The sequence below is a fragment of the Lissotriton helveticus genome, chromosome 9 (assembly GCF_964261635.1).
Source record: "Lissotriton helveticus chromosome 9, aLisHel1.1, whole genome shotgun sequence".
NCBI classification, from domain to species: domain Eukaryota; kingdom Metazoa; phylum Chordata; class Amphibia; order Caudata; family Salamandridae; genus Lissotriton; species Lissotriton helveticus.
The window spans coordinates 730,967,372-730,986,783 of record NC_136070.1 but is presented as its reverse complement, the minus strand read 5'-3'; the positions used below and the strand labels follow the sequence as shown (position 1 = coordinate 730,986,783).

The 19,412-nt window shown below is 46.3% G+C and overlaps 1 protein-coding gene across 1 annotated transcript in view; it reads right to left on the bottom strand.

Annotated features, from left to right (window-relative positions):
• LOC144783267 (solute carrier family 25 member 45-like) overlaps window positions 1-19,412 on the bottom strand; it is a 160,742-nt gene that overhangs the window by 68,749 nt on the left and 72,581 nt on the right. Inside the window, exon 2 of the mRNA XM_078662333.1 lies at window positions 3,523-3,594. Within this exon, the coding sequence (XP_078518459.1) occupies window positions 3,523-3,594 (72 nt within the window). The remainder of the gene's footprint in view (window positions 1-3,522; window positions 3,595-19,412) is intronic.

Here is a 19,412-nt window from a genome sequence, read left to right as displayed (position 1 = left end):
GAAGCCCAAGGAAAGTCAAAGTTGCCTTCTCAGGGACCCACCAGTTGACGGACCAGGGGTTACAAAGGTACCTCAAGTGAAAACACAAAGGGCTGGCTCACGGAACAATCGTGGAGTGTAGGCCAGCAATCTTCGGTGGAAAAGGTGCTCGGTGTCTGGAATACAAGTAACCTAATGCACAGCCTCAAGGAACGTCGAGAAGCTGATACACTTGCAAATGTGCACAGTGTCGAGGGATTCCAGTTCCACGGTACACACGAGGGCTGGGGGTCTCAGCTTTGCTGAGGACTGATGTCGGCCTCTGTGATGTCTGGAAATACACCTCCTGTGTTGCAAATACTTCGGAGTCCGGTGGGAGCTTCGGAGATGCAAACCGGTCAGATGCATCTTTGGTGCCTGCCAAGCAGGGGCGTAACTCTTTTACTCCAAGGGAGATTCTTCAGTCATCCAGCGTCATGTGGATCGTCGAAGTTCCAGGATTCAGTATCAGAGTCTGGTCCAGGTGTAATCTAAAGTCTTGTAGTCAGGGGTTCCTATCTTATACCCAAGGAAGGGGTGGGACAAACTCTGGGGACCCACCTATGGGAGGGTTTGGAAAGAGGGTTGGCTACACCTATTTCCTTTGTCCAGTTTCAAGCCAGAACAGGGGCTGGTAGCCCCTGGAACCGGTTTCAACTGGGCTATGCACAGGGACACCAAATGTGCCCCCAGTGCTGACTTCAAAGCACTCTTGGAGTGCACCCACCCAGCCCCAATACACTAAAGCCTGTCTGGGAGGTGGTGACACCTCCCTGTGACAGGACACCTATTGTCCAGGCCTCCCCCGTTGGAGTTTTGCCCAGCAGCAGGAGGCCAGACTCGTGTCTGTTGCTGTGGCATCCGTCTTGTGATGCCAGGGTTCTTTTTAACTGGTACCGGGTATAACCAGTGTGTACATGTCTCTCCCTCTAGAAGGGTGGAATCATACCCCTGCTGCCAGAACTGGCAGGGGGTATGATTCCTAAGTGTTTGACACCAAGCACGACATGTTTTCTTGCAGCCATTCCAAAGTTAGCATTTACAGCGAGGTTATAATGCACTTAAGAGTATATCATCTGGCTGCATCACAGAACAACCCCAGAGAATTGATTCCGAAGGCTGCAGAGGGGCCCTGCTCATGTATGGGCACCCTCTCACACAAAACCCAGCACCCTGCCTTCAGGATTGATAAGGCCTGCCATAGGAGTGACTGATAGGTTTATGTGTGTAGTGATTTATGGTAGATATAGGGAACCTATATCTAAGTAAGGGGTGCATAAACCACCTTACACAGGCTGCAGTAGCAGACCTGTGGTGTCATTTTGGAAGGTTGCCCGGGGTGGCACAATACATGCTGCAGCCTCTGGTAGGCCTCTTGGGTACCTATGCCCTTAGTACCTAGTGAATCACACGCCGACGGTGTGGGGGTAGGTGCTATCGGCGTGAATCTTCCGCCGCGAAGGGCTAGATCCCTAGCGCAGTCCCCACAGGAACTAGCCGCGCAGACTGCCATTTGACTCCTAAGTGTCTGACGGTGATGCAGTGGCCCTCGCCAGCCTTAGACCTAGACCTAACAGGTTGTATCAATAATAGCCTGTAGCTCACCCTGTGGGGCACATTAGGTTTATATGAGCACCTTTTTCGGTCCTGAAGAATTGCCCCGCTGGGCATTAAACATGTTGACCAAGTGGAGGGTCGATATGAGGCCACACCAATAGTTACGTTGGTCCTCAGTACCCCTCCTTACACTTTTTAATAAAGTGGCTAGCCACCTGAATAAAGACTTCCCTGTGGACTATCCAACTTTTTTTTAAAAACTTCTCCACCTTTTTGCTCACTACCTCACTTTTTAAGCCTCACAAGTTTCTACTTATCACGGCAAGGAACAAAAGACCTCCGCCAAAGAGTGACACTTGTTGTTACCCGTCGGGCATTGCAGCGCCGGCCCGACGCAGGAGCAGGAAGCCGATGATATAAACAACATCACAAGTAGGCTGAATGAGACATGTCATCCAGCTCATCAGTTGTGTGAGGCTTCCTTAGTTCCGTCAAGGAACTTGCTGATCATCTGGCACTTCACACTTTCTAGCTGACTGTCAGCTAACTAGGAGAGAGACCCTATTACCTGTCTAACCCCAGGGGAACTGTGTACAATCTTGCTTTCTTGCTCACTGGACAAGTACACTGGACCCCTTTAAATATTGTCCATTCCCGTCCCCCCCCTGTTGTTTATACTTAGTACCTAGGGTACCATATACTAGGGACTCATAAAGGTGCCACAGTAACCAAACTGGAGTGTACCTAAAGTACATGGAATCATTTTAAAGAGGAAGCAGCTAGGCTGGGGTCCTGGATAGCAGGGCCCCAGCCAGACTAAAGTCGAAAAACAGTGAAACACCAGCAAAAAGTGGGGGTAACTATAAGAAGCAGATCCTACTCTCCTAGAGCCATTAGGTAAATTTATAAGGGCACTTTGGTGGTAAGACAGATATAGCCAGGGCTAGAAAGTGAGGATTTTTTCATAGGTAGGTTTCATCATTCAATGCTTTGATTTAAAGAATGCCATTGAAAATGTTGCAGTACTTGTAAAGAGACCCGTTTTCCTACAACTATTATGTTTATTTTTGTAGTAACAATTTTTTTGTGTCGTCTTCAGTAAATCAGTGCATTCAATAAAGCATTTCTCAATATATAGAATGGATTTCTTGAATGTATTCACACTTGGGGAAAGGAAGCTCTCAAAACCACTAATAGAATAATCTTGTAGTTTCACAGAACTGATCATTACTAAATATGCAATTGATGGACGGAATGCCGAACAATGTTGAATATTCACCCCCAAGTAAAGAGATCTGGACATACCATGCCATTCCAGTTTAGACCCAGCCATATGCAAATCGGTCTTGACCCTGCTTCCCATGGGAACAGTCCAGCTTGAACTCCCGGGCCGAGTCATCCCTGACCGCAAAAAAAGGATCCTAGGATCGGTTTCAGGGTATCACCCCTCATCAGCCAGGCAAGCTTGACTCCAGTGTCATGGTGATTACGGTACCCACGTCTGGACATACCCTCCCGAATGTGAGCAACAAATGCAAAAGGAACAATTGATGGACGGAATGACAAACAAGGTCAAGCATTCACCCCCAGAGACTGATTTGCATATGGCTGGGTCCAAATTTGGGTGGCGTGGTAAGCAAAAGAACGATGGGTTAAACCCAGATCTTTGTGACTGGGGGGAATGTTTGCATTGTTTAGCATTCTGTCTATCAATTGTTCCTTTTGCCATTACCATATATGCACCATCCTCAAGTACGGTGTTTAAGGTACAGGGGTTACAGTCTGCCTGACATCCTGCCTCAAGATGATAAGTTGGCTTCAGCCATCACTTTCCTGAGGGTTTTCGATATCTAAAATTAGACCATATTTGCTGGTAAACCCCCTCCCCCCCCCCATAAAAACTGTATCAATGTATGTGTGCAAGTGCAAAAAGAGTGATTTACTAACCATCTCTGCCTTGTACGTCTTGACGATGCAGTCGAAAATGCCTCGATATTTAGACTGGGTTTGCCACCGTACCTGCACAAGGAAAAATAAATTGCTCTAAATTCTGAATTAACAGTCTGAAATATGACTGAGACAATAACAGCTGCTATTTGGAGAACTGACAATTGGTTAAAAAGTTGAAGCACCTACAGTTCCCACCAGTTGCATTTTAGATGATATGGTGCCAGAGCACCTCTTTTAGGTTCTGCCAACAGACAGCTTTTAGCTTTGTCAAAGTTCTATTGTGGACGGGGGCAATATTTATAGTGGGCCTTGGGAAGTCCATTGGTTACCATTGGTTGGCTTTCTTATGAGTCTCATTTGCTTACAGCTCATTCAATAGCGTGCCTTCTTCTTTTTCTGTTTGTATCCCCTTAGCTCCTGGATCATAACTTCTGTATGACGTGTATCCTTCCACTACTCACATATCAGGAACTACTTTTGTTCTTTGAGCATTTCATTGGAGTGAATTTGTTTTCTTGCTCTCTCCTTCAAGTGCTGCTTCATTATTTTAATACCTGCCATACATGCTTCATGTTGCCCCCCCACACTCATCTGTTGATAAAAACACCACCGAAACAAAAAGACCTATCTGCATTACCACATTTAATGTTGCGTCTGATAAAGTGACAAAGATAGTCAAGAAACACTGGCGCACACTTAACAGTGGGGGCCTGAACATACCTACACCCATGTTCAGCCACAAGAGAGGCAAATACCTGAAAAACCACCTGGTACACACACGACCCAATGCCGCAACTGATGAAGAAGGGAGTGTACGGAGACTGCACCCACTACCCCCAGGACACTACCCATGCTGTAACTGTAGCGTCTGCTACCTCACCTCAGCCACCAGAGTAGTGAATCTGAACATCAACACCACATGGGAATTGAGAAATTTCATGAACTGCAACACGACAGGGGTGGTGTACCTGATCACGTGCTCATGTAATCTCCACTACGTGGGGATGACAACTAGAAAAGTCAGCACACGCATAGTGGAACACCGGAGTAACATACGCTTTAAGAGTACCACCACGAGAATGACAACCCATTTTCTCGAGAAACAACACTCTCCTAATGATATGAGGTCGGTGGTACTAGAACACATTAAAAGCAAAGAGAACCTTGAGAAAAAGTTACATGAAAAAGAACAGCGCTGGGATTTCAGATTACGTACGGACACCCAGGGCCTGAATGACGACATCCCCTGGGGCCAGTTCTGTTGAGATTAAATGACATCCACTAGAGTCATGAGCTGTCAGAACCAAGGGGGGAGGCTGACCCACATGATTAATACTATACCATTCTAGATTTTACCTCTAAGCTGAGATAGACACCTCTTGATCTACAGCTATCGTGAATGTACATCAACTTGAAAAACGACATCCTCATAGCTAGGACAGACATTTTTGACCTGTGGCTATCATGAGTAATTTATACACCCACAATCAGAAAGCACCCTCTAGACAACAACGTGGCAAAAATATCTGGGCTGCGCAAAACAAAGGATCTGCTAACATGATCCAATCCTTTGACATCATTCGCCCTCTGTATTTAACTGATTCAGCAGGCGTGCTCACCTCTATAATTCTGAGCCTTTGTAGAGTACCTACCTACCCGATAAGACATTTCCTTAAACACAAAATACCTTTTGAATACCTGGGTTTTTTGTTTTTATCTAGACAACTACGTGGCAAAAATATCTGGGCTGCGCAAAACAGAGGATCTGCTAATATGATCCAATCCTTTGACATCATTCGCCCTCTCTATTTAACTGATTAAGCAGGTGTGCTCGTCTCTATAATACTGAGCCTTTGCAGAGTACCTACCTACATGATAAGACATTTCCTTAAATACAAAATACCTTTTGAATACCTGGGTTTTTGTTTTTATTTGCTGCTAGTTTTAATTGCTGCCCGTCCTGGGAATGTAATATCAATACTGATTTACTTATTTTCTCAGAGACTACATCGATCCCTTCATCCGAAATATTTGTCAAAAATTTGTGAATTACAGAAGGATATCGCGGAGCCCACTCACGTATCCTTCCAGCATGCCGCCACCTTTGCCATTTGTGGCGGACATTTTGTGAAGCTTCGCCCGCGGTCTAGTCTCCATAGACCTCCACGCGGGTGAAGCAGGAAGTATTTATTCAGTCCCCCGCCTTGGACACGCTAAAATGCGGTCCAAAGGGGAGACTAGTAGGTGTCCAGACGCGAGCCTTCTCATATTGAAGTAAGTGCCATTTCCCTCCACAGGAACGGGACGACAGGATGGAAGTCCGTTTCAAATACGGGGGTGTTTTCCGCCAGCACTAACGAAAACCCATCAGTTTTTTCCTCAATCTTGCAGACAATACTTTCGGGGAACCCCCCCCCCCCCGCGTGTCCATGAAGCACAGTTTAGCTCGCAAAAAGTATGTGTTACTAGTCTGGTGTAACCATTCTATCCCTGTTGTGTGTTTTTAATGCATGACCAATCACTATGCAGCACGTTAAGCCAGCATGTTTATAACTATTTAGGTTACAACCACGCTCTGAGCCTGGACAACTGCACGCACCATTAAGGAGCATCTCACTAGCATGGAAGTACATTTAAATGTGTACCTACTCTACAAGAGAGAGGGGGCTGTCTCCTAACCATGTTTTTTTTTATTGTTGCAGACATACTACGTGATATATAGCGATCGCATGTATAACCACGCATGCTTTATTAGTTGCAGCGGTTTTTGATTTAATTCTTTAATTCCATATTTAGGTTTATTAGGAGTGGCATACACAGGGCTGGTCCCTGTTTGGTCCTGACGAAGGGCTAGGGGTAGACTCAAAACATGTTGATCTTACACTGAACATCTAACACATTATAGTTAGTTTTCTCCGTGTATCACCCCCTTTTAGACATACCAACCTAGGAGCGATAATAAAGTATTTTAGACGACTAGCAAGGTATTTTTAATCACTGTAACCCACTCCACCACACTGTGCACTAAACATAGTCTTCCACTTAAAGTGCTCCTACGAATTTTCCGCAAGTCGCAGCACGCCCCAATGATGAAGCATGTCACCGTGGGGAAACCCTGGTGAGTGAGGGGACTTAAGAAAGACATTTTTCTTTCCTGAAGGCCATCTCTGATAGCATTGATCGGATGCCGTATCCTTACCCTATGACTAGGTCCTCTAACCCGACAACTCGGGTTTCAGTTGAAGAATAGGGTTCAAGTCAGATTTAGGGCCTGATTTAGATCCTGCCGGATGGGTTTCTCCATGACAATGGTGACAGATATTATGTCCGCCAAAATATAAATCCCATAGGATATAATGGGATTAATATTTAGTCATGCTTGGCACAGTCTTGCCTGCCCATCTAGCAACAGTAGCTGCCTCCCAGATCCATGTTAAACAAATGTTCCCAATGTAGACATTACATTACATGAAGTAGATTCTCATTGACTATGGGGAGTGAAAGACATGTATACATATATATAATTATGGGCAGTCTGAAAGACATGTAGACTTATATGTAATTATGGGCAGTCTGCTTTACCCTAGAATGTTTTTCTTATGATTTTAGCATTTAATAAATAAGTTAACAGCTAGGACCAGGATTCAAACTTAGGAGCTAAAAGACACTGCAACATCCTAAGCGGGGTGCAACCAGATAGAAACTTTAAGGAGGCTAAAACTTCAAACCATTCTCAATTTAAATTAAAAAGCTTTTGGTTATTCCCTTCAAGGCTCACAGGGAGAGCCTTTTTCCTGTACAATATTTGTTCACTGGTGAATTTTATAGCTCAGTGGGGCTATAACATTGTTCTCTGCTTGATATACTTTAAAATACGCTATGGGTTCTTCCTTAAGGAATTTTAACTGAATGAATGATGGATGCTACATTTTAATACATATTGGACCAGTAGCCCTAGTAAGATATAGCATTTTGGATTCTTATTTTGAAGGGCAACCATTGTCAAAAAGATCCAGTGTGTTTGGGAATTCTCTTTTTCCCCACGCGATACTTCTGCCTCTACACTTGCTCAGTACTCCTGGGCGCAACGTTCATCAAAACGTTGGCAGGATCAGCAATAAGATCTGGTACTAAAGCTCTGCTTTTCTCCTTTAGCTCACATTCCTAGCCTCTGAACAAATGAGTTGTGTTAGACCACACCACCAGTTAGTGTTGGGGGAGAACAGAGGTTACCCTAGTGTTCCTGGGTGACAGAGAGATGATACCAAAGGCTCACATGCCTGACAATACTGAGAAATACAGGCAGTGGCTCCCATCAATGAGCATAGGGTGGAGACTCTGAGAGACACAGGAGGCAGTATGACTACTGTTAGGTGTCACCTGCTGTCTTCAGAGCATGTAGTTTACTCAGTTGTGACAGCAGACATCCGGGTGAGTCACTATCTAGTGGCTCTGGTTCCCTTTGAATAGGAGGATCTCAGATACCCTAAGAATTCAGCCTTGCCTGTTGACTGTCTGCTAGAAATGAGCACACTATCTGGAAGGAAGTAGAGCTCCGGTCCCACTTGGAGATGTTAGGATTACCTTAGTGAGTGTGCCTGACCACACATTCCAAGGTGACCTAAGAGGAGAGTCAAAAGGACCTGAAGCCAAGAAAAATGGACTAGGCACCTGCCAAGAGGAAGGGCAGGTGGCATGGGAAACTTGTCTCAAACATTCCTACGGTCTGAGAGGAGGCTGATCCTGAGTATGGGTGGGCAGTGAACTCTGCTCCCCTACTAGAGGTTGCAACGTTTTTTTAATTCCATGCTCTGCTTGGAATGCGGTGTTCAGGAAAAAACTCTGCGTACTGTAGAAGAGTTTAGCAGCGCCGGCCTGCCCTTATCTAAGACACTGATAACTTGCAGACTTTATTGCTATTTAGTGACTTGTGGTTCTCCCTCTTTTGTGGGACAAACCATTACAATGATGCGAAGGAATAGTAAAGGAGCCAATAAAATAATTTGTATTGTGCTAATATTGCACAGCCCAACATTATGTGCTTGTTGCCTATTTCAGTCTTGTGTAGACGCAAACCAGGACCGTAAGGATTCCTAAAAGCATCAACGTTCTCAGTATTCAATTGCTGATCCTTTGAGGGCAGTGCTCGAGCTCTCAGAAGGCGTCCTCCTAGCAAGCCTTCCACCGCTGCAGGGTCGAGCTCCATTATGTCACTGCATACCCGGCTAAGGCGCGCAGTGTGCACTGTGGTAAGTCCCTGAGCAGCTGGATTATGATAACGTCAGCAGGAGGGAGCCATTCTGTGATGCAACCCTGGATCCGGTGGCTGTTTACAATGCTCGAATGCAGTGCCCTAGCATCGTTTTGTGTGAATGGATAAGCGTTGAGCACAGCCTTGAACTCAAGGGGATTGTGCTCTCCAAGTATCTAGCAGACGCAGCAGGGTGGGGAGGCATGGGTCTTGCAGAGCTGCAGGGGCTAAGAAGACGCCAGAGCAGTCTCCAGACATGCCCTCCAAGGAGCTGGAGGTAGGAAGCTAAACTGGTGGGATGCTAGAGGGGAAATGACAGAATTGGGCTTGGCAAAGGAGCGAGCCTTCTATCTTTTTTTTGCTTTGTTGGGACTCGTGCCCACAGTAAAGTGGAGCGGAATGCCACCAAAGCCACCAATGCCACCAACCTAGCACAAGCCCTACTTAGCTTACCCCAGGCCCCCACCTTCACTCCAGGAAATCTGGACCTAGAAAGTGAAATCCTGACAAACACCCTGCGCCAAGCCAAGCCTTAGATCAAATAGCACCAGAGAGTACCATCAGAGTTAGAGACAAAGGGAAGGGAGCACCCTGGTTTAATGATTCTCTAAGACTTAAAAACAAATCCTCCGCCAGGCCGAACGACAGTGGCGGAAAACCTACGATCCAGAACAGCTGACACGCTTCAAAATCGTACTTAACCTCTACAAAAAGTTCATCACCGAAAGAAAGGCGGCACACTATGAGGCTAGGATTATCACAGCCGCAAATAAACAGAAAGAGAACTTAGCCAAAAAGCCGAAGCTAACGTCATCGACGTCTCGCTAGACTGCAATTCCTTCCAGTCCTATTTTTTGCAAAAAGTTAAAGACATCATTACTGAGATTGACAACACCCCAATCAACCTAACTGAACCTACCAACTCTCAGGCACCCCGCCCCACGGGCCATCAACTTTCGGCCTTTCCCCCACTAAATCACACCTCTCTAACTCAATTAATGAATGGCACTAAATCAGGCTCTCCCGCGGACCCTTGCCCCCCAAGGATCTTTCAGTTGGCAGCGCCTGGGCTGGAACACCAGATACCAGAGCTGTTAGACTGCTCACTAGAGACCGGCTACCTGCCCACAAACCTAAAGGAAGCGCGAGTAACCCCCTCCTAAAAAAAACCAGAGCAGACGCCACTAACCCAAAGAACTATAGGCCAATCTCCCAATTACCCTTCCTGGCTAAGGTAATCGAGCAACATGTCCTAAAACACTGTCACTCTCCCTGGAGGATCACCAACTCCTACAAATACAACAAGCAGGGTTCAGAGCACACCAGAGCACCAAACTTGTGATGCTCTCGGTCCTTGATGACCTAAGACGTATGGCTGATAAAAAACAACCGGGTGCCCTGATTTTACTAGATCCATCAGCGGCGTTCGATACGGTCAACCACTTCCAACTGCTAGACCGCCTTACAGCTCTGGGTCTTCATGGTTCAGTCCATCAGTGGCTGAGCTCCTTTCTCACTGGAAGATCTCAAAAGATCCAGCTGGGGAAACGGGTATCAAACAGAGGAGCCCTTACCTGCGGGGTCCCTCAGGGATCCTCCCTCTCCCCACCAGCTTTCCATGACCAACCAAATAACCACGGTGGTAGGCACCTGCACAGGACTCCTTAGACAATTACGCAAACTAGCCCCCCTGATCTCCTTGGTTTCCCTACAAATGATCGTCCAAGCCACTATCCTTTCCAGGCTGGATTACAGCAATGTGATATACCTTGGCCTCCCTCAAAAGCTCCAGGTGGTACAAAATGATGCAGCCAGGCTGATCGTTAGGCTACCTAGAAGAACCCATGCCTCCTCTCTGCTTCACAAACTTCACTGGCTCCTGATCAGGCAAAGAACGAAGTTCAAAGGCCTTTGCATTGCCCATAAAGCGATATATGGCAAAGCCCCAGCATATATCAAAGAACGCCTCAAGATCTACGTACCAGGGCGCTCACTTCGATCTACTGAGGCTTGTAACCTGGTGACCCGCCAATACACCCTGGCATCGAAAGGGGGACGAACCTTTTCTATCATACTCCCGAAGCTTTGGAATCAGCTGCCAGACCACCTTTGCAAAGAACCCACGCTCCTCGCCTTCAGGAAACAACTAAAAACATTACTGGTCAAGGAAGCACTGACCACCGGCTAAACCTCCCGCCACTGTTGGATTGCCTGACCTGTCCACTTTGCCTTAAGCCTCGCCTCCTAAAGCGCTTAGAGGCCTGTCGGTGATTAGCGCCATACAAATACAAATACAAACTCAGCAGAATTCCACAGAGTTTTTACATAAGCTCAGCTCATCCCTACTCCTGAGTGTGAGGCACTGGAACCTACAGGGGAGAACATTGCTACTGTGGGAGACCTACCTGAGCTAGCTGGATGGTAAAATTTTGCCATGCTCAGAAGTACAGCCTCACTCTAGAGGGCCTACTTTGGCAGACCAGGGCACAGGCAAATGGAAACACCTCTGGTGATCACCTCATATATTGAGAGATTGGTCTCCTGTATCGCAAACCTAAGGTCCCTGAGCCTGGGGCAACCTATGTGTTGGTGGTCCCCCAGTGCTACCGGGCCTTCCTACTGGAGCTGGCTCATGAAGTAACCCTGGCAGGACATCCCGGACATGCCAAAACCTTTACCTGGTTTGTTACCCACTTTTATTGGCTCTGGATGAGAGTGATCACAGAGTAATTCTGTAGGTTCTGCACTATCTGCCAGGCCAGGGTGAAGTCAGGGGTGAAGGAGAATGCTCCCCTGCTACCCTTTCCTGTCGTGGAAACCACCTTTGAGAGTGTGGGAATAGACTTGGAGGGGCATCTGAACTCCAAGACAGCCCTTGGAAATGGTTTTATCTTGGTCTTGGTGGACTATGCCACCAGATACCCTGAGACCATTCCTCTGAGGTCAATAACTGTACCTGGAATACTGGGACACTGATGGAGGTATTTACCCAGGTGGGTATCCCCAAGAAAGCTGTGTCTGACAGGGGAATCAGCCTCATGTTCGCATACATGAAATCAATGTGGAATGAGTGTGGGATAGTTTACAAGTTCTCCACTTCATACCACCCACACATCAAAGGACTTGTTGAGAGATTCAATAAGACCCTCAGAGGCATGATTAATCCTGTCAGAGCCCTTGAGCTGTAAGTGGGACTCCTCTTGCCATGACTATTGTTTGTCTACAGTGATGTGCCTTGGAAGGGGGTTGGGATTCAGTTCCTTTTAACTTTTTTTGGCCGCTATGTCAGAGGGCTGCTCACTGTTGAGAAGGAGAACTAGGAGCAAGCTCCCAAGAACCCCCTGCTCCCCCCCCGGGAAAATGTAGTAAGCTACATGTTGGCTCTGCAGTCTAAGGAACAAGGCCATTGAAAATCTAAACCAGAAGGCCACTCCGTTGAAGTTTCAACCTGAATAAAGTGTAGGGTGTAGGTGATAAAGCCTGTGGAGCTCCTGGACTTGTAGGCCATGCTGTCTGATAAAGTGAGGGCCAGTATCAAGGATGAGGCGTCGAAGATGCTGGAGTTAGGGGAGATTGAGCACTCCAACAGTCCCAGGTCCATCCCAGTGGTGCTGGGACCGAAGGTTGCACCCATGGGCACCACCGCAGAACTCTAGTTCTGTGTGGATTACCAAGGGCACAGTCGCTAAGGCTGATGTTTACCCCATCCCCAAGCTGATGACCTTATTGCTCGGTTGGGGGTTGCCAAGTTCCTGAGTACTTTTGACCAGACGGCAGCCAGACTTCTTTCAGCAAGGGGACCAGGAGAGGTCACCATTTTCCACCTCAGTGGACCACTTTCAAATCTGAGTGATGCCTTTTTGGTTGAAGAATGCCCCTGCACCCTTACAGAGGTTGGTCAACTGAGGAGTCTTAGCTGGACTGAAGGACTTTGGTGCCGCCGAGCTATATGACATTGCTGTCTTCACCTCTACCACCTCAGGGAAGTTCTTCAGGCCCTGCAGCGGGTGGGCCTGACTATCTAGGCCAGTAAATGCCAGATAGGGTTGTAGTCAATGGTGTACTTGGGCCACCAGGTCAGTGGGGGCAAAGTGCAGCCTCTCCAGTTCAAGCTACAAACCATACTCGCTTGGGACCCCCACCCCCAAGACCCATAATGAGGTGAAAACATTCTTAGTCCTCATTGGATATTACCAGAGATTTGTTAAGGGATATGGCACAGTTATTGCTTCATTAACGGAGCTGACTTCTAAGAAGCAGCCCAAAAAGGTGATCTGGACAGAGGTGTGCCAGAAAGCGTTTGACACCCTGAAAGAAGGCATGTGCACATCTCCTGTGTCCAAGGCACCTGACTTCTCCGAAGAATTCATAGTGTGGAACAGATGCATCAGAGCATTGCATTGGGGTTGTCCTTTCACAGTTGAACAATGAGTGTTTGGACCAACCTGTTGCTTTCATCAGCAGAAGGTTACTTCCAAGGGAGCAGAGGTGGAATGCAACAGAAAGGGAGACCTTTGCAATGGTCTTTGCCCTGAAGAAGTTGAGACCATGCCTGTTTCAGACTCCCATTAGATTTCAGACAGACCACTGACCCCTTATATGGCTAATGCAATTTAGGGTGAAAATCCCAAACTTTTGAGGTGGTCCGTCTCCCTCCAGGAAATGGAATGTACTGTAAAACACAGCATTGAGACTGACCATGCCAATTCAGATGGTCTTTCCAGAATTTTCTGCCATAGCAATGAGAACTCCCATAAGGGTGGGTAGTTCTCCCTGCTTTCTGATGGGGAGTCACCTGCTAGAAATGCCTACCATTGGGAGGGTATTTCCCTAGACGGTTTGCCTTTACTACCCTGTTTTTGCATGGCATTAGGACACTGTGATCTTTACCCCTGCTAACCAGTGGTGAAGTGCTTTTGCTCTCCCCCTTAAACATGGTCAAATTGGCCAACTCATGATTTGCACATTTAATTTAGGTATAAGTCCCTAGTAAAGTGGCACTACATGTACCCAGGGTCTGTAACTTAAATGCTACTAATGGGCCTGCAGCACAGATTGTTCCGACTTATGTAGCACTTTAAACGCATCTCAGGCCTTCCCTTGCAGCCTGTGTGTGCAGTTTTAAACTGCCCTTTTGACCTGGAAAAATACATTTTTGTGAGACCCAAACCTTCCTTTTTAATACATATGTCACCTGTAGGGTAGGCCCTGGACAGCCAGAGGGCAGGGTGCAGTGTATTTAAAAGGTGGGACATAAACTTTTATGTTTTACATGTTCTGGCAGTGAAGAACTCTTACATTTCTTTTTCACCACTGCAAGGTCTACCTCTTGCATAGGATAACATTGGGATTACCTTATTACATTTAATAAGCAGTAATTTCCAAATGACCGCAGGTACCCAGCCCTTGTGTGATGTCTTTGGCATTGTAATGAAAAACTCTAACATATAGGGAAGTCAGATTTTAAATTCCAATTTTTAAAATTCCACTTTTAGAAAGTTGAAATTTTCCTGACTTGGCCATCTAGTGCCTGCAGCCTGTCTCTGGGTCACAAACTGGGTGTAATTTACAGTTGGGCTTTGTGTATTACTCCTAGACAGCCACACAGACTAGAGAGCATAGGTGTGCCCGGCAGGGCCATCACTGGCCGGATGGGAGGAAGGAACTGAGCACAGCCTCATTTAGACTTAAATAGATTGTGCCCTGCCTTCACACAAAAGGCTACATACCCCCTGTAGTTGGTCAGGAGCTAGAGCAGGGAAGACAGGGCACCCGTGCACTCCAAAGGGAAGCCTCTAGAAGCTTCTCCCTGACTTCAAATACAGACCTGGGTATATATATTGGACCACAGACACAAACCCTTCGGTAATCTACTGTGGATACTCTGCCAGGTAGAATAACTGCTGTGCTTCTGAAAGGACTGCCATTTTGCTTGCCTGCTGGCCTGAAGGAACTGCTTCCCTGCTGTGCTGACCAGATGCCTGCTACCCTCTTGCTTGGGTGAGAAGGGCTGGACCTATATCTCTTGACCCCAGAGTGACTCCAAGGACTAGTTGGCTGGCCTCCTGATCTGACGTCTCAGCGGCATAAAAGGCTTCCACCAACCCTGCACCTGGACTCTGCCATATCGAGTCTAACCTGCCAAGTTGTGCCACCCCAGGTGTGGATCCTTGGAAGTGGGCCTATGGTGCTTTGCCAGCCTCCGTGGACTCAGTAGAAATGACACATTTCCTCTGCTGCGTGGCACAACACCAAGCGGAACTGATGCATCACTGCTGCTCCATGGATCGGACTCCTCTTAAAGACCCTCTTTGCCTCCGCAGCCTCTTCGGAACCGCTGTTGCCTGATACATGCTCTATGCAGGCCTTGGCATCTCTCGTCGAAGTCAACCGCACTGACGATGCTAGACTTCACATTGCAGCCTCGCAGCTCCTCGGAACCAACGCATTATCCCAACTGTGCAAGGCATACTTGAGGCTGGACTTCACATCGCAAGCCCTCATCAACCAGATCCTTGATGATGATGCAGCACATCGCATCACAGCCTCGCTGCTCCTTGGAACCAACACATTGCTTCGTCTGCTCAACACATCTTCAACATGGATCCTCGCAATACTCCGCAAACCAGGATCTAAAGTACTGTTGTTTAGTGGGCCTAACTGGGTCCTTCTTAACCCTGGGCGGTGAACTCCGCTCCGCTCGTGGAGTTTGCAGAGTATTCCACACTCCGGGTTCCGCGGAGCTCACGGAGTTTCGGAATACTCCGCCCGTGTAGCGGAGCTGAGTTTTTTTCCTCCTCTCGGCGAGATTTTTCCTTGTTTGCGATCGCCAACATGAAGTTGGGGAATGCGAACGTTGAAAATCAACCTCCCGGCGAGATTTCTCAACGCAGGGGGTGTCAGGTTTCTCATTGCGAGTGGTCGTGTATGCTCGCAACCGCTTGCATTGAGAAACAGTCCGTTCTCATTGAGAAAGCTGGCGCTCGAGTAAAAATCTACTCGTTTTGTTTATTCAAATTTACTGTATTCATCAGACTGGCATGGGTTTGTTTTAAAGTGGTGTTTTCACTTTACTACTGTTTGAAGTTTGCACAAATACTTTACATATTGCCCCCTAGGTAAGCCTGACTGCGCTGTGCCAAGCTACTGGGGGGTTGAGCACAGGTTAATTAAGGGTTTGCTTGTGCCTTACCCTGACAAGGATCGTAGTTGCTGCTTGACCGGGGCTCACACCCTAGCCAACCAACAAACCAATGTCCTACTTTTGCCATATGGAGATCTCAGCACTGACTGTGCAATGTCCTGTGGTATAGTATAGGGAGAAGTACATAAGCTCATAAAACTTGGAAACAAACCGTAAAACATTGTTATGATAAATATCAATATAAAATATTTGTATATAATTATTTCAAATGTAGAACTACAAAACTGCTGCAGCACTTTTATATTAATTTATAATGAAACCTTAATTAACGTAAATACATTAAATTATATTAAATTTATTTTTCTCAAATGTAATTGAAAATGTTCAAACATAATGAAAAAAAAATTGGTTTATTATGCACTACTAATGGCTTCATTACGATGTCGGTAGGAAAGCCTCCGACTCACAGTCGGATTCCCCTAGCCTGTGTCGGAACCCATCCGCCCAAAAAGCCACCTTGCGCCCCTAGGAGCAATTCTCAACGCGGCTGCCAGACTCTGCACCAGAATCAAGCAGTTTTAGCACATCACACTTGACCTCAAAAGTCTCAGTTGGCTTCCAACTGAGTGAAGATGTACCTTCAAGACAACTTGCATCACTCACAAAGCCTTTCATACAAACAGCCCCAAATATCTAGAAGCCAAACTATCAATAGCAGGAAGAGGCGGACACTGAGATGCTCCAACTCACTTCTTCTCATACCTCCAAAACTAAAGAAGCAATCATCCCAGGCACATTCTTTCTCAGGAAATGCTCCATGGTTCTGGAACTCCCTCCCTAAGGATCTTTGCTATAACCCCTCCTTTTCTTGCTTCAAACGTGACCTCAGATCTCTACTGCTTCTTAACAATTACTTTAACATGTTTCTGAACGATCTAACCCCAGCGAAAAGATCCTTCTTTGGGATCACCTGTTTCCCTAAGTCTCTAACCTGGCACCAATGCCATTTACCATAATGCTGTATTTTTGGGTAATTTTTTTTTTAACTACCTTGTTCTATACTCTTTTGTTGACTGTTTATGACCCACACAAATCCTCATATGCCAACTCGAGTAAACTTGTGCACATGTAAAGCGCTCTGATACTTTCGGGTCTAGCTAGAGCTATATAAAACTCAAAACAGAAACAGACTCAGTCGGAAACAATTCTGACCGACCGATTACGATGCTCGCGGTCAGAAGAGGAACTGCTCGGTAATTCCGGTTCTGACTGGCATTTGGAGAATCCAAGTTGGTCAATGACAATTTGTACAGCTCAATGCACAGCATTTTCAACCGACCGATTACAATGTTGGATTCCAACGGAAAACTGACTCTGGGGGCCCCTATCAGGTCCCCTTCATGCTGAGTCCTTTGGTTTGGGGTCACGGGGGTACCCAAGGGACCCCCCCTGTAAAACCATGCACAGTGTGGCAGGCACCATGGGGTGCCTGTGACAGGGTGCAAGGTTTTCAACAGACACCCATTTTTCCCATAGGAGCTTGTGTTGTCGGTTGGAACACATGCTCCCATTGAAGTCAATGGGAGTGGTTCCGAACGATGTTCGGAAGCATAATAATTTGTTAGGCGGGACCGCTGACCGCGAGTCAGTCGGTACCGAATCCGGCAAGGGGTCTGGTGGTTTCGTTTCCAACTGACATCGAAATGAGGCCCTAAGCGTTAAAAGTGATGTCTAGAATTGCTTAAAAGTAATTTAGTTATATTTCATAAAATGTCTTGTTACATTGTTTTAAAAAAGTTCTTAAAATATGATAACATTAAATTATAAAATATGTACTCTTTTTGCATATTTTTTACGATGCTAAATTGAAAATATTTATACTTCAAACATTTTGAAAGTTTTAATTTAATTTAACAATATTTCCTATAGGGTCTTCATTTAAGTCCCTAGTTCCATTTATTTATATGTAAGAAAGCTACAGTTCCATTGGTTGGTCATGTGTGGTGCTGTACTCACTTCAGCTCTGAGTTACAATAATTTATTACCATTGCGGGTCTCTTTTTTGCTGTAGTAACTTTAGAGGTGCAGTTTTAGAATAGCAATGGGCTTACTCCTCTGTGGGCTGGTTCACATCCCTTCCTAAGCTCTTCCCTGACCCTCCCATAACCCTTCCTCACCTTCCTATCTCCCTCCACTTAGTAGTAAGTATTCCCCATTTTCCAGCCACTTTTCTGTGTCCCTCCTACATTTACTCAAAAAATGTATCCTTATGGCTCGGGAGACTGCACACTCAGGATGAAGCTCTCCTCCCATTAAAAGATAGGTGAGGTGAAGGAGTAAACTCTGTATGTAGATTTGTGAATATCATTTTGTAGTACTAAGAAATGTACTACAGAAATGCATTTTGTGAATAGGCCCCCCAATCTGTTTAATTCGGACAGCCTCACCCTCCCGGGAGCTTGTTCTCCTTTCCACCTTCCTTCTCAAAAAGTTGTCTCAAAGTGTAATATAACTATTAGGAGTTTATTTGAGATGTCTCTGGGGCGCTCTCTGACCTGCCCTAATAGCTCGTCAATATTGTACTACGATTTCAAATACTCTGTCAATCCAGCCCAAACCCTGATGACAACCTCCTTCCCTCTCCTGGTCCCCTCGGCCCCCATAATTTCTGCTTTTCCCCCTTCTCTACTCCTTATATGCATAAGGCTGATCACCCATAAAGTGCTGCTGATCTGTCTAGTGAGATACATTGTCTTGGGGGAAATACCCTTTTCATCCACAAGGGTCTTTGTTCATTGCCTCTGCTTCATGTCCTTCCAACTACTCTCCCTGTCCCACTTTTTCCCACTCACTTCTTCTGCGCTTTGAGATATTCTGTGGTGGCTTGAAGAACTATACGAGTTAGCAACATATCATCTTATCACACTTAAAGCTACTGGCTAAAGTTCCTTAAGACACAAATTCTCCCTCTCTCTGTCTCACTTGCTGTCCCACTCACTGTGTCTTTCTTTCTCTTTTTCTGAGCCTCTTTCTCTAGACGCCTCACTGGGCTACCCCCGTTGAGCTGTGCTAAGTGACAGGATGGAAATCAGGGGAGTTTGAGCACGAATAAGCAATCTCTACTGTCCTTCTCTCCATCATCCTCTACCAACATTACTCTGCTCTCTGCCAAAAATTCCACTGCACCATCCCATAAACGCTTAGCATTCCCCTCATGTTATCCATCTCCTCTTAGCTCTTCGTCTTATCACACCCTGTCCATAGTCTTCTTCCCCCTTCAATACTTTCCCTTCCTCCATCACATAATTCTCCTCTCATGCCTACTGCACCCTTATTTTCCAGCCTACAGCTTTTTAGCGCACTTCCTTATTGTGCTTTGGCCCTTGCTGAATGATTATAAACAGCGTTTGCATGGGGGACGCTTACCGAAGATGTCCTGGCACCGTTTTTCAAAAGTGAACCTAAAGAGTACACTTTGAGCAGCTTCCTACA